The sequence below is a fragment of the Callithrix jacchus genome, chromosome 9 (assembly GCF_049354715.1).
Source record: "Callithrix jacchus isolate 240 chromosome 9, calJac240_pri, whole genome shotgun sequence".
Taxonomy (NCBI): Eukaryota; Metazoa; Chordata; class Mammalia; order Primates; family Cebidae; genus Callithrix; species Callithrix jacchus.
Window position 1 is genome coordinate 31159373 of NC_133510.1, and position 15030 is coordinate 31174402.

Consider the following 15030-nt stretch of genomic DNA (forward strand, 5'->3'; position numbering starts at 1 on the left):
ACTGATAATAAACATCTGCTTTCTAAATCAACTTCTTCATTTTACAAGACAACGACTTTCAGAATAAATAAAAATGTGGTACTAGGTGGTATTATTTGCATGTCCCACAGCTAAAAGTTGAATGTTCTAGGCTACAAAACTTTAGTGACCGCCCTTGTTGGCACCTATCAGACATAATATGGTAAATTCCTTTGGATAGTGTAGGTAATGGTTACTAGAGTGAGCTTGGTCTCTGCATTTTTTTGTGTCTGTCAGATATGTTAATGATTCTAAATAGCACCATGCATGGCTAATAAAGGTAAAAGAAACAGTGGGGGCATGGTTCCAAATGCTTAGTAAAGATGTTTATTAAAGCTGGTTCTCAAGTGACAGATAAATGCATAGTTCTATTATGCATGCTAAATTCAGTATGCTGCAAGCTTAAAAGCAGATAGATCAAAACGAGAGAGATTTAAAAAATCATAAAGACAAAATGCAGCTATGTCAGTGTGTGACAGGAGAATACTTTTTCCTTAAAAGTGATCTCCCCTCACCCCCTCAAGAAATGTAACCACAATTCATGGAACAAAATTGAAAGCAAGTCGGCAGTGTGCCTTTTCTTAACTTGCCTGACATCAAGCTTTAAAAACCGATGTAAATGGACTTTTATTAAGCTAAGATACAATTAAACAAAAAACATCACATAATAGCTGATGTATAATTCTTATTTTTTAATGTGCAATATTTAGTTTTTAAAAAACAAAAAACACACACGCAAAACAAGACACTAAACAAATTCTTTCATGCACGGCTTTTCTACCTGACAAGGTTCCGCTGCATGATTTTTGAGGAGTTCCCTTGCTCAGGATTTGTATATGGTTTTCAATTTTCACTATCCAGAGCCATATTTGCAGAAAGATGTACAAATATTGTAAATGGTGGGCTGTGCTTCTCTCACATGATGAAAACTTCAGTTCCTTGGTTGTCTGGGGCTTTGTGTAAATGCCACTAAATTTGAGAGTTCACAAAACTGTGTATCTTAACCTTTGTTCCCAAAGGTGAAGGGCAGGATTTTTAATCAAATAGCAATTTATCTTTAATTAGGAAAACATAATTAGGTATTATCACCTAATTGCAATTACTGGTGGGAGAAAGTAACATTTCATGATTACTGACCCATGTTGGGTTGTAGTTCTCCTATTACTGAATTCTGCATCTGTATTTATATTTGGCAGACAGCCAATAAAAATTAAAATGTGATCACCATGTTTTTCTGCAGTTCAGTTGTCAAAGTCACCAACTGCTGCTGAATAAGAAACCAAGAGATACTTCCTGAGTCACATTTAGCTATTTCTGTTTTCTGCTCAGACATCAAGTGTAGATCAAAATAGTTGTATACAAAATGCCCATGTGAAATAGGTTAGATAACTGTTCCACACTTCATTTCTGGTAAGTTAAAAACAGTTTAATGTCTCAAGGCACCACTATGGTTGAACATCAGATACATGGGTCATCAGCTAATCTACTATGCTGTAAAGTCAGTAATAGCTTGTGCAATTGTGAAAAGCAATCTCTAGAGGACTGTTAAGTATACAGTAGGCACGTGTATTATAATACAAGTAGAAAACAATGAATCCTAGAAAAAGCATGTTGAGCACCGTTGTGGCATTGTTCATATTTTTACCTAACGCTACGTAAACCTTACATATACAAAAGGAAAGACTAAATTTTTAATGTTATACTCAGGGTTGCTTTTTGTGAGTCTAGTTCGTAGGTGTACTCTTAGAAGTCATTGGGTCTTGGTCAGCTTCTGTTGCACTAGTAGATTCGTTCAAGTGTGAGCTCAAGTTTTCCGAGGTTAGGTGGGAAGACTTGTAGACGATCTCATTGAAGTCAGACCTGATGCAAACCAAAGAAGGGTCATTCAAAGGGTCTTCTACTGAAGCCTGGGTGTTTTCTCGAGTGATTCCCATATCTTTGCTATGTTCTGATGGAGACTTTCTTTTCATGCGAGTGTAGGTTTTGTCTTGATTCTCCATGCCTTGCTCATTTTTCAAAAATCGTCCAAAGAACCAAATAAAGAATCCAAACCACACAAAGGCTATCAGGCTTGGAACAAAGGCCAGACACTTGACATCAAGACTGGCTCCTATGAACCTGCTGTGTAAGAACATGTCTCCCTCGACATACGTTTTATTAGTCCGAGGGTTAGTATGATTGGATCTCCATTCCCAGGATAGCTTGGTTCTGTTCAAATCTTTTAAACTTTCTGAGTCTTTCACTGTATATATCTTCTGCCCTGGGCCGATATATTGTCCATATTCATGAGGTTTATAAAATATTTGGTTCTTCCACATATTAAGATCCAAAATCAAGACAAGGAAGATAATTCCATAGTTAAACCATTTACCTGCATTAAAAAAGAAATACTGCATTAATCAAAGGGCCATAAAATTGCAATAGGGTTTTCTCCAATAAAATGAAGATAATGGTATAATAGCATAAATTGTTAATGTTTTAGACTGGTTAACAATTTTCTGAGAGTGCTATGCTTCCATTAAGTGAATTGGCAAAGGGAATTGACTAAATGGATTCTGGGCATATGAGAACACAACTGTAGGTCCCTGAGCCAGTAATTTATGGAATTTATACTAACAAGATTGAGTCTGCTTGTTTTTTAGGCACCACAGCTACACTCAAATTTGGTTCCATGTAGGTTATCCTCTAGAACATTTCAATTAATGTGAAAAAACAAGGTCTAATGAAATTCTTAGAAAAGTTCAATGTATGATTGAACATCTCTTACAGTTTTATAATTATGTCTGGGAAAGACATAAATCATTTTGCAATGCAAGCACAGCAGTATATCAAATGAATTCATATTGCTGTTTGTAGGTGACCTGTTGATTAAACCATTAGTTGATGTGATTCAGATCAATAATCCTTGAGCATTCATTTCAAGACTTTAAAAATAATTGCATCAAATTCTCATTGAACAGAATGCATTTATCAGACACAAATGTAACCAAACTTTATGAGCTGCTTGAAAAGACATATTTGAAGAGATTGCAACTACTAATATTTTCTTTGTAGTATTTAATATCTTACATAAATAAGATATTTAATGACCTATTATCAAATGATACTTTTACATTTGCAAATGGAAAGAATGTGGAAAAACTTTTCAGGTACACCAGAATCCATTATGATTTTTCTTATGATTTCTACAAATGGAAAAAAAGTGAAAAAACTTTCAAGTCATACTAGATTCTACTATAATTTTTCATTATAAATTACTGCAAGTTTTACAGTATCTTGTATATTATAATAATATAATAATACCTGCCACATAGGTTTGTTATAGTAAGTTAGGACATATGTGCCAGGTTCCAGAAGCTTTAGTTACAATGATTTTATGTATTACGCCAAAATTTTTTCTTTTGTATTTGTAGTAGCATTATTTCACATTATTGTTACTGCTTCATATGATTAGGTATTTTGCAATATGCAGTCTAACAAAATATATAGCTGCATAAATACATAAGAGACGTAACTGTGAGGAGTTTAGTAAAGTATTTTATCATCATAATTACATATTTTAAAGCTCCTATTATATGTAAAGCTAAATGGTTTTAATCCTGGCTCCAAAATTACTAGCTGTGTGATCTTGGGCCAGTTGTTAAATTCTCTAAAGCCCAGTTTCTTTACATGCAGAAAATACAGTATTTATTAAAGTTGTCAGAATTTCATGCAATTACTAGAAGCTAAGGACAGTGCCTGGTACAAAAGAGGGACTCAGTAATTGTTATCATTATTATCACAAAAGCCTTGCCTAAACAATGATAATCTTTTTATTTGCATGAGAAGGTCCAACTTGCTCCTCTATGATGAGAACTTACCTAAATTATATGAAGGGAAATAGTAACTCTGCTGTCTTGACATTGTTCAGCTATATTGAGTTTATAGTATTTGAAATGAAAACTCTTGCCTAAATGATTTTTTTGGCATGTCCAACTGGAAAGAAACTTTGAGCATTGGGAATGTTGTTTCAGATATGATAAAATATTTCTAGCATCTGGGGCTGTTAAGTCCAAACCACTCATGAGATTTTCAAAATTAAAACAGGTCCATACTAAGGATCCACCATAATAGACTGTGTAGGACACCTTGGTAGATGCTGAAGACATAAGTTTCTGCCTTTCAGAAAGGAATTCATCATCTTGTTGGGGGAACAGGACAGAGATCAACAGATAAATAATAAGAGGCTACATCTATGTTAGGTAGAACAGCATATAGAAAAAGATGAGATGATGCAGAAGAAAGCAGCTGAGAGGAGAGAAAAGGAAAAGAATGGAGACTATTGTAGAAAAAGGCAGGAAAGGGATGAGAAACAGGAGAAATGAAAAAATTCAGAGGTTCTTATCCAGTATTAAGGAGGCTCTAATTTGTAGATTCCATGACAGAAAGCAAGTTGAAGGAGGGGCTTTGGGTTCTCCTTTATTGTAGGAGCTTTATATTTATTCTCTTGCTGTAAACTGTGTGTGTTACAAAGCCAGACTCAATTTGGGGTGGGCAGGGAAGAGGTCCTTGTGCTTGTATGACTGACCACCATCTCCTTTTTTTATTTTTATTTTCCTTTTGAGACAGGGTCTCATTCTGTTGCAAGGCTGGAGTGCAGTGGTGCAATTGTAGCTCACTGTAGCCTTGAACTCCTGGATAAAACAATCTTCCTTCCTCAGCCTCCCAAGTAGCTAGGACTGTAAACTCAAGTGACCATAACTGGCTCCCACTATCTTCTTGGCTGCCAAAGGTTTCTTTCTCCCAAAAAACTGTTTACAGCACTATTCAATTATTTTTCTACCAATCAAATAGTGCTGGGTCAGTCTGACAACTTAAACTTGCACACCCAAGGATCAGTTTTTATGATTTCTCATATGTCCTAAAGTCTGAACACTTAGATGGGGTGGAGAAGGAGCAATTTAAGACAGTGTGACCTACCATCAGTTAATGGATATCGCCACCTACTCCAACACATCTTTACTGGTTTGAGAAAGGGAGCACCATGGTGACAAAGCTGCAGGCTGGAAATAGCATATGGGCATCTCATCCAAACACTAAACTTAAAGCATATGACCTTTGGGTAGCCTGCTTAACCTCTCTAGACCACAGTTATTCTATGTTCAAATTGAGGAAACTGAACTAGATGTCTTCCAGTTTCATAATTCTGCCCTCCTCCCCCAAATCTGTCTACTTATTGGTTGTGTATAGAATTCAGTTTTTTATTCTGTGAAATGGAGAATAATACCAGTGTTAACTACCTCAAAAGATTATTTGTGAAGATAAAATAAAATGTTGTTGTATTTGAAAATTCTCTGAAATATATTGTTTGCCAAAAATGTAGTATGGTATTATTTCTCCAATTTCTTTTCTCTACTTCTTCAATCCAGATAATATAGGATCTTGGTGATGGAATAGAGAGAAGCAGATGTAAGGATTGTAACAAAGGTACATCCTAAAGGTGATCACATTATCTATTTTTTCTGTGGGGATAAAACAGTATGCATTACAAAATACTGACAATAATAGGAAGATGGCATGGGGCCAGTTATCCAAGAGGACCCAGTGTGTGGCTCTAGGTAAATATGCTTTGTGAATATGCGTATTTAACATGTTAAAAATCCTTAGCAATTGGTAGTTTGTCTACTGCTTGCAGTAGTATTGGCCCTGAAAAAAGGTCTTTTATGTCTATGAATTTTGAAGCTAAAGAAGAGGGGATCATGTCCCTACCTCTCGCTCACATAAGACAGGCCATGTCGGGGCAGGGAAGCACAGAGGGGAAGGGATGCAGTGAGGCAGGCTGGCTATTCATATCACATTTCCCTTCTTCTCCCTCCTGAGGATGCAGCAGCATTCTTCCTTCATTCAGCTGAAACTTGAAACTGCTAAAACGGTAGATAAAATGGCCCTTCTTACTATTTGTGTTTGTTTCTGCCCACCTGACGTGACCTCTAGTTCATTTATTTGTTTACAGAAGAAGGAAGTTCATCTTTCTCTGTCATCTATCCTTCCATTTTTCCCACACACTGTGCTGTTACCTTGGTAATAATTTCTCCTCCGTAAAAACTTCCTTTTGCCCTATCAGATGTGGCAAAGCAGACGGTAAAGTCACGGAGGGCAACCCAACCCCCGTGTTCTTGTTTATAAAGTGAGGGAGTTGAGCTAGATAATCCTTAAGATTTCTTCCCAGCCCTAAAAGTCTCTTTGATGAGCCTGTGAAACAAACATTGCCTAAATCTTAGTGTTTTATGCTGGGCCAGGGAATCTCAACATTAGAGCAAAGAAGATGGAATATACAATTTTTAGAAGGAGAAAGGTTTTCTGAAAAAAAATTATATATTCTGAGAAACACTGTTTACTATAAAAAATAAATTTGAGTCCTTGAAATGACCCACAAAGAAAGGATTTAAGACAAAAAAGAGCAGAATAGAAAGTGCTTCTGTAGCCATTTTCCCAAGTGTGTTGTGAATACACAATCGACAGTAACCAGAGGGTTGGTATTTCAGCATTAATCACATGAGAGCTTTTGCATCTTCCCCTGTTGTTTCAACTACATAGTACAATGTAAATCGGCAAGGAGGTAGGTAAGGATCTATACATTATTTCTATTAATCTCCTTGTTGAAATATCTCACTATCTCCTCTAATGAGAACTCACTGCATAGTGTTGGTGGGATTACCTCTTTCTTGATTTGGGGGCTTTTAATGAATCTTACTGGTTGTCAGAAATGATATTATAATGAAAATTTTATCTTTTTACTTTGTGGGAGTTTATAAAATTCGAGGACAGGTCATTGTAAAAGGATTCTTCATTAAATATCACCCTTAGTTAACATAGCAACTGACAACAATTTGACGGAAAGTGTTATTTTTTCAACTTAAGGAAAAAGAATACTTCTACCTTATAATGAACCTTTCATGATTGAAATATGCAAATATAATATTTTGAATCTCTTACTTTGCAGAGTTGCCAGTTAACATTGTAGCTGATCTGTGCTGTGGGCCCCTCTACTACATGGGTGCAATGACTTGGCCAGACTTTGACATCCAGTGCAGGTGCATGGATGTGCAGTTATGCTCCACAAAGGCATTCAGCAACCATTATGGGACAGCACAAAATCATGGCCTTGAAGATGAATTTTGGATAAATAAAAGAAATACACAGTTTGCTGTATAAGTCTTCTTGGCCATACATATTCAGTGTCCCCTCATTCCAGATGTGAGCGATAAAAACAGGGCTCACGAATTAGCATCTCTTCATGTCTCTCTCTAGGTAATTTAGGGATATCTAGAAACCACATTAAGTGCTTGGGTTATGAGGAAGCTATTTACTGAACTGAAAATATTTACTTATTTATGAAGTAGTCATAATTATTTGAGTTAACAAAGTACCTTTTAAGGCTTAAAGACATATTGATACAGCTTCTCAAAGGGCCTCTCTTGTCATTGTTATTTCCTAAGTGAGAGACTATGCCTTAGGAAGCGATCAGATGTGACGAGTACAGATAGGAACATGTGATCATAAACCAAGAAAGAAGAAGATGTGTGATTATAGTGAATTAGATGAACATTAGACTATGACTTTCTTGAGATTGGGAACTGTGTCATGTTCATTTCTGTGTTCCAGATACCAACTTGTTTTCGACCCATATTAACTCAGAGACATATCTGTTAACCAATTGGTAAACTCTGAGACAAAGCGCCCAGAAAAATACAAAGAGAGAAGTTTTAGCATTTCAAATCAAATGTATGTGTCATAATTACCTGATGAATTCCAGGATATAGCTAAAATTTGATATAATCTGAATAACAGGGAAAAGCAAAATGTTCATATTTCCAGGATTATGAATAATTACATATTTCAAGTCTTTCCTCTGGCTCTGAAGACAATTCCTAAAGGGCATGTGAATTTTATTACAAAGGTGCTTGTGTATGCACAAATGAAGACAGGAGACCTCAGTGTGGGCAGGGCGGACACTCAGGACTAGCAAGTAGCAGCAGGTCATGGGCAAAATGATGGCCTTGAAGATGAGTTTGGGAGAAATAAAAGAAATTGCTGCTTTATATAGAAATAAACATAGTTAACTCTTAGAGGTTAAAATGAAAATTACTTGAGGAGAGGTCTGGAAAAAATTACAACTGAGAGAAGAGTAAGAGGTCTTTGTGTACTTTGGATAAATTCATGATCTCTGGGGACTTTCTCTGTGTACAGAATGCATCACATTTCCTTATAACAAGTCCCTTGCTAATTTTGCCAGATAGAATATTCTGCTAGAGGAACCACTGGCCTCCCATCCCCAGCCTTCTCATGGCCTGATTGATATAGGAGAGCTCTTTTAAAAAAACCAATCTCTGGGAACTCATTTGCTAGAAATCATGCACCTATGCAAATAAAAATCCTTCGTTTTTATTCATTATTTTCCACATTCTCACCATTGTAAAATACCTGTACCCTCACACAACACAAGAAACTGAAACAGAACACAGACACTACACAGGCTTGTTTACTTCTACATTTTCAATTTTTGCCGAAAGGGCTCCCGTGGGCATCATTGTGCCAACAGTGTGAATTCTCTTCTCAAGGCTGCACAGGTCTTCCTTCTGGCCTGTTGCCCAACCCCCTCCTAATTTACTCAGATGATGGCCACCAATGGGACACTTCCTTTGTCTGGCTGCGATGACAGATGGCAGAGCTACCACCGGGATTGGCATTAATAGGACTCAGAGGAGCTTCCGAGACTGAATTAAGAGGCCATTCCTCTCTCACCTCCAGAGATTTAGTACATCGCATTTTCAATCCATCTATGCACTTACCTTACAGGTAAAGGGGAAGAGGGCAGAGGAGATCATTATACAGTTGCTTTTTGCATTTACTTTTAGGAGGAGACCAATGAACTTGGGCTAAAAGTACCAATGTGACTTAATTACTAACCATTTGTTCCCTGTTACTGAAGTCAAAACTCTGAGATAAAAAATTTTAAAATACCCTTGGATAGAAATGATTTATTTTTATAAGCTGTAGCCCAGCTTATAAAATGAAAGCTCATACATACTGCAGGAAGCCATCTGTCAAGGGGGATCCAGATGAGTTAAACAGATGCAACAATTCAAGTTATTTCTGACATACATAAATAAAACTACCTTGGAATCAGGATTAAAAAATACTCAAATCCTAAGTGCTTTTAAAAGGTCAATGGGAACTCATCAGTGTCAGATAACCCACTACAGAGTATTCCATTGAGAGAGAATTTTGCATTCTTAGCTTTCTCTTTTTTGAGGACTCAGGACAGTAGAGAACTCAGCATTGTGGATAAATGGCAAGAGAATGCCCCTCAAGCTACCCAGCATTTCTGAATTAAATAGGAAATCAGCCTGGGCCACACAGGAAAACCTCTGGCCAGAAGAAAGGAAAAGCTTTAAGTGAAAAACAGCGAAAGCTTGTCAAATGCTTACTGCATGGCAGACAGTGTCATAAGTGCCTTACATATATTAAGTTAGTTCTCACAACAACCCTGTGGGATAAATATTATTACTGTACCCATTAAATAGAGGAGGCACTGAGTTTCTGAGGGGGTTAAGAAACTCAATGAGGGCCACACCAACAGTAAGTACCAAAGGTAGAGCCTATGTATCAAATCTCTTTGCCCCATTGCTTCAGTGTATGCTGGATGTCTTTTCTAGATCATAGGGACATGGTAGATTGGGGCCAAGGTGGAGCCAACTCTTGACTGTGGAGACCCTTTGGGGTCCTCACCCAGGCTCTTCTAGTGCAGAACAAAAGCAGATAAAGCAACAGCAGGAGCCATCTGGGGTTCCGCAGGTTCCCTTCTCATCCCTGGCTCCAGCTTCCTCTGTGGTCACTCAGACCAGCACCTTTCTCCAATCATCTCCTCTGCTGGCTCCAGCTCTAAATTTTTCAGCTCCTAGGACTCTACCATATCCCTTTCTCCCCAGTCACCCCATTGCTATTGAATTGGCATTCTACCCCTTGGCCTTTGAGTTTAACAGTTGCATATGAAAACAAATTAAAGCTGAGATAAGAGGAATTCTAACTACAGAAAATGTCTCTCAGCAGCAATGTCTCAAAGAGCAGTCCTCTGCCAGCCAGCAGAGGTGTCACTTGCAGTGCTTGACAAAAGGGTGGATTCTGAGTCTGCCACATACCTCAGGCATCAGATTCTGGAGGTGTGGCTAATGCAGCTGTCTGTTAAATAAGCTCTCCAGGTGATTCTAATACACATTAATGTTTGTGATTCCTGATGGATCTAGAGGATTTTATGCTTAATAATCCCAGTGGTGATACTATAATACTTAAAGGAAAGCACTGAAGCCTCCATAAAAAAAAGTAACAGGACTTGGAGGTGATCAACAAGCTATAATTTGTAGTTTACATGGAAACTTGCAGGCTACTATTGGGAATATTGAAATGCAGCATGCAGCACAGTATTTTGGAAATTTTACCAAGGTTTCCACAGAAACCGTTGTCTTACAAACATAGACAGGTAAAGTAAAAGGCCCTTCACAGAAGACTAGATGCTATTCTGAGGTGGCCTCACCAACCTCTTCAGTCAGTTAACAAAACAGAGAGAGTGAAAGAAACAGAACAAAAACAAGAGAGCAAAAGCTCAGACTGCTTCAACCTCCAAACCTGTGACATTTTCCCAGGTACTTTCATCATGGATATGTGGATGCATGTGGTAAACTGGGCTTACCACAAATTGGATTTAATTTGTTTATGGTGGGGCCCCTCACTTCAAAGTCCTCACCTACCCTATTTTATTTTTTTGAGACAGGATCTAGCTCTGTTGCCAAGGTACCATCATGGCTTACCATGGTACCATCATGGCTTACCACAGCCTTGACCTCCTGGGCTCAAGCAATCCTCCCACCTCAGCCTCTCAAGTAGCTGGGATCACAGGTGTGCGCCATCACACTTGCCTGCCTGCCTTCCTGCCTTCCTTTCCCTCCCTCCTTCTTTTTCTTCCTTCCTTTTTTTTTTAAGAGATGAGGTTTCCCTATGTTGCCCAAGCTGATCTCAAACTCCGGGGTTCAAGTGATCCTCCTGCCTTGGCCTCCCAAAGTGCCAGGATTACAAGTGTAAGCCACTGCTTCTGGTCCCCTATTTTATTAATGTTTTGAATTTAACTCCAGAATCCTCAAAGGCCTTTTTGGCAAGTCCAGGCACCCAATTGTTTGCATGACGCATTTCAGGGAGACGCTCTGATCTGTCTGTGGTCTCTCGATCAGAAAGGAGACATCCCCAGGTATCAACATATCTTGGAGGACCTTTTCCAAAGTCCCATTCCCTGGCCCTCACCCAGACCTATTGGATCAAAACATTAGTGATGAAGCCCAACAATCCAAATATTTATGAAGTTCCCTGATGACCTGGCCATCAGCATCATACAGCAAACACTGCACCAAAGCCTTAATTAAAATACATTCCCACCTTCTGGCAAACCAGATTAATGTGCAGCCTCTGCTACAAAAGTTTAACTAATCTTTCATCCCTTTAGGTTTTCAGAAAATAATTCTTGGTGCAACAAGGGTTTTAGTTCAAATGAAAGTCATGGATTTGCTTCTACCTAAATGCACAGTAGGCTTTACCTCAAAGGTAATAACACTGAAGCTTCAGGGACTCTGCATGCATGGCCTGTTTCTGAGGCACTGAATATAATTTTGAGATATAATTTTGTATTCATCTTCTTAAACAGAACAGTTCAAATTGTGTAAACTCTGGACACCACAAATCTGAAATCTGTACCATTTATAAATGACAATGTAAATGATAGTCATACAAAATAACCCTAAATTAAATATTTTTAGCAGCTCACTTTTTTTCTTACCAATAGATCTCCTTTTTTTTTTTCTTTTTTAACCTGAAGTTCTGTACTTAAGCAGGATATTTTTAACAAGGTATTCTGATAGTCAGAGACAATATTAGTGTAATGATGGCCTGGGACAAGTGCTGGTAGCAAGAACAGATGGTCTATGCAAAAGCCCACCCAAAGGAATATGATGATGCCATGTGTGTGATAGCTGTTTTAGAAGTCCAAGAGGGTAGCATGCTGCAGAGATTAAGTGGGGACTCTGAAACCACACTATGTGACCTGAACTCAAATTGATTGATTTACCCAGTGAATTTAATAGATGGGCCTCATTCATTTTGAATAGAAGAGAAACCTGCTGCATCTTCCCTATTCATGAGCTCATTCTCCAATTTAGGAAGGTCGCCTCATGCTCAAAGCAAAAAACAGCCTCCTAGCTGGGAAGCAAAGGTTTTTTGCAGTACTCAGATGTTAATGTTTTCTGGGCACAGACTATTTTTATTCTGCAGCACAGACGGTAGTGTAAGCACAGATTTCTTCAGCAGTTTTTATTATAGCAGGTGTGGGATCCTAGGCCATTGTCCTTAAAACAGATGCACATTCATTACCTGCATTTGAACAGCTTTGGAACTAATGCCATCCTTTATCTGTGATCATTCAGCTCTCTGCTTCTTGTTATAAAGAAAGAAAGATATAAAACGTAGCTCCGGGAAGCCCTTTTTAGATGAGAATGACTGATATGTCATGAAAGGATATTATAATAAATCATATTTTACCCTTTTCAAAAGCAGAAAATATCTGAAAATAAAATAATCTGAAGATCCACAAGAGAATCACTTAAGATGAACCTGAGCTTTGCCACAGAAGTAGGTTTTGGAAAATCAAATGAGAAGTGGCCTAACTCCCTAAAGGCATATGTTCTGATTGGGGCTCTAGGATACCATCGTTTTAATTTCAGCAACACATGAAGAACAAGGCATAAATATTAAGTTGAAAATAGATACTGAGTTCTATGTGGTGAAAAAGAAACCCATCCAATGAATAAGATCAAAGTAGAGTGGTATACAGTGTATGGCAGAAATAGCTCTCTACACCAAAGATTTGTCTTTCCTCTTGGATAATCCTATACTAGAATACTAGATCTGACACCAGAAGTGGCTGCTCAACTAACAACTACCTTTCCTTGCTCTCCCTGACTCGAAGTAGGGCTATGTACTAGTTATCATCAATGGAACATGAGGAAAGGTGACATATTTCTTTTCCAAGCTAAAGAGTAAGGAACAGACAAGCCTTCTTAGTCACTTTCCCCATTCTCTTTATTTCCATCTGCCTGCTGCTTGCTAACACTGAAATTGTCAAAGCCACCAGTAACCTAGGTCCCAGAATGATGGTACAGAGCCCCCTGTTGATCTGAAAACCACCTTGCACTGTATGTGAATGAGAAATAAAACTGTATTTATACCTCTCAAATATCATGGCTTGCTTTTTACAGCAGCTAGCATTACCCTAAATAATATACGAAGATAATTAAGTTGTGTTCAAAGATATAACACACCTGTTATGTGAATACGATATTCCTCCTTGAAGATCTTCTGGAAGAAAGGAATCTTGAACTGCATGTGTGGGGTATGCAAACCAGGGAGATTTACATCAACATCTCCCATGAAATGTGGGAATTCCCAGTCCTGTCAGAGAAATTCAAATAAAAACACATTTGTGATTTGTTTCATTCTTAAGCAGCAAAACACCAAAAATTGACTTTTTTATAAGCACTTACTTTAAAATCATTTAAATGCAGCCAGCTGTTGGATATATCAGTTTCATTCTGTGATGGTTATTTTATGTACATTAAGTAGCAGTATGCATTCAAAATCAAAATTAAGTCATAACTTATATCTTCAGATTTTCTTTTTAATGTGGTAATAAGAAACCAATACAGAATTGATTTGCATCTACACATTTCTCTTTTTCATTCTGGAGAACTGAACTTAAATGTTTTTGGGAAGGAAGTTGTCCGTATTTAATAAATATGGGGTAAATTTGTTGTATTTTATGACTTTTAAAAAATATGAACCTTATAGCATGTTTTCTGTAAGAAGACAAAGAGGATCTGATTCACTTAACCAAGTTCTTTGATTCATATCAAGTGACTTTTATTAACCATGTCTACTGGCAACTGTCAGGAATGTAAAAATGACAGGCTCCTGTCCTGCTCTCTTGCAAGTCAGCATCATTTGAGCCAAACAATGGAAGACCTGACATGGCAGCGTGAGAGATCAACAGGGAATTAATTCCCAAATTGTTATTAGTTATTTCCTTGTTGTCAAGGCAAAACTGGGTGGGCCAATCCTCCTTCTCCAAAGGAAGGGAAACAGATTCAGATGAGGATACTTTTAGGTGTCTCACCTCCTCTTGGTTTTCAGATAGAGGCACCAAATTAAAGTTCGTAACTAGCATATAAAGAAATAATACGTGAAATTTGAAGAAACATTTGAGATCCATAGACATAAGTATACACATTTTCACTTATAATACCTAAATAATCAACAAATAATCAGTCCTATATTTAGTTAACATTCCTTTAAGAATTTGAATATGAAAATGTTAGGAACAAAATATTAATTTGAGATTTTAATTCATTACCTCAGTATAAAGAAATTAGGTTTATTCGAGGCTTTTATATATGCAGCTGAAAGCTATGTGCTAGTGATATAGTGCCTAAGCTTTTTAGAGGTTTCCATGTCCATTCCACTCTCCTATCTGTTGAGAATTCTGGTTAAGAGAGAATGGGCCTTGAATAAAAGATATGTGAGTGGCAATAATCAGGAAAGCCTGCAATGGCTATCAGTTTCCTGATCTATGATCATTTCAAGCTGCTAATAAGAAATAAATATACAAGAAGAAAAACAGAATAACACAACATTATCCCTTTCTATGAGTGTACACTTAAATCTCTCGTTGGTCTCACCTCCCCTTTTCTTTCAGACATCAGCAGCAAATAGACATGTAATTTGGGAAGTTCATAAAAACCAACACTCTAGAGCTGAATGAATTTGGCACATTTGGATCTAAAATATTAGTAGAAGATGGATTGGTGATAACACCTGTGAACTATTGCTGAGGTTAATGTGCATTTGCCTTTTTCTCCCCCATTAATGCCACCTTTG

At 37.5% G+C, this 15030-nt stretch overlaps 1 protein-coding gene across 5 annotated transcripts in view; it reads right to left on the bottom strand.

The window, feature by feature from the left end:
- Positions 1–322: 322 nt before the first annotated feature.
- TMEM117 (transmembrane protein 117) overlaps positions 323–15030 on the bottom strand; it is a 535819-nt gene continuing 521111 nt past the window's right edge. For all 5 annotated transcript variants that reach the window (XM_003733724.6, XM_003733723.6, XM_078338864.1 and 2 more), the window contains 2 exons: positions 13419–13548; positions 323–2389 (listed from right to left, as the gene is read on the bottom strand). In XM_003733724.6, coding sequence (XP_003733772.3) covers positions 1743–2389; positions 13419–13548 — 777 coding nt within the window. In that variant the 3' untranslated portion in view covers positions 323–1742. The remainder of the gene's footprint in view (positions 2390–13418; positions 13549–15030) is intronic.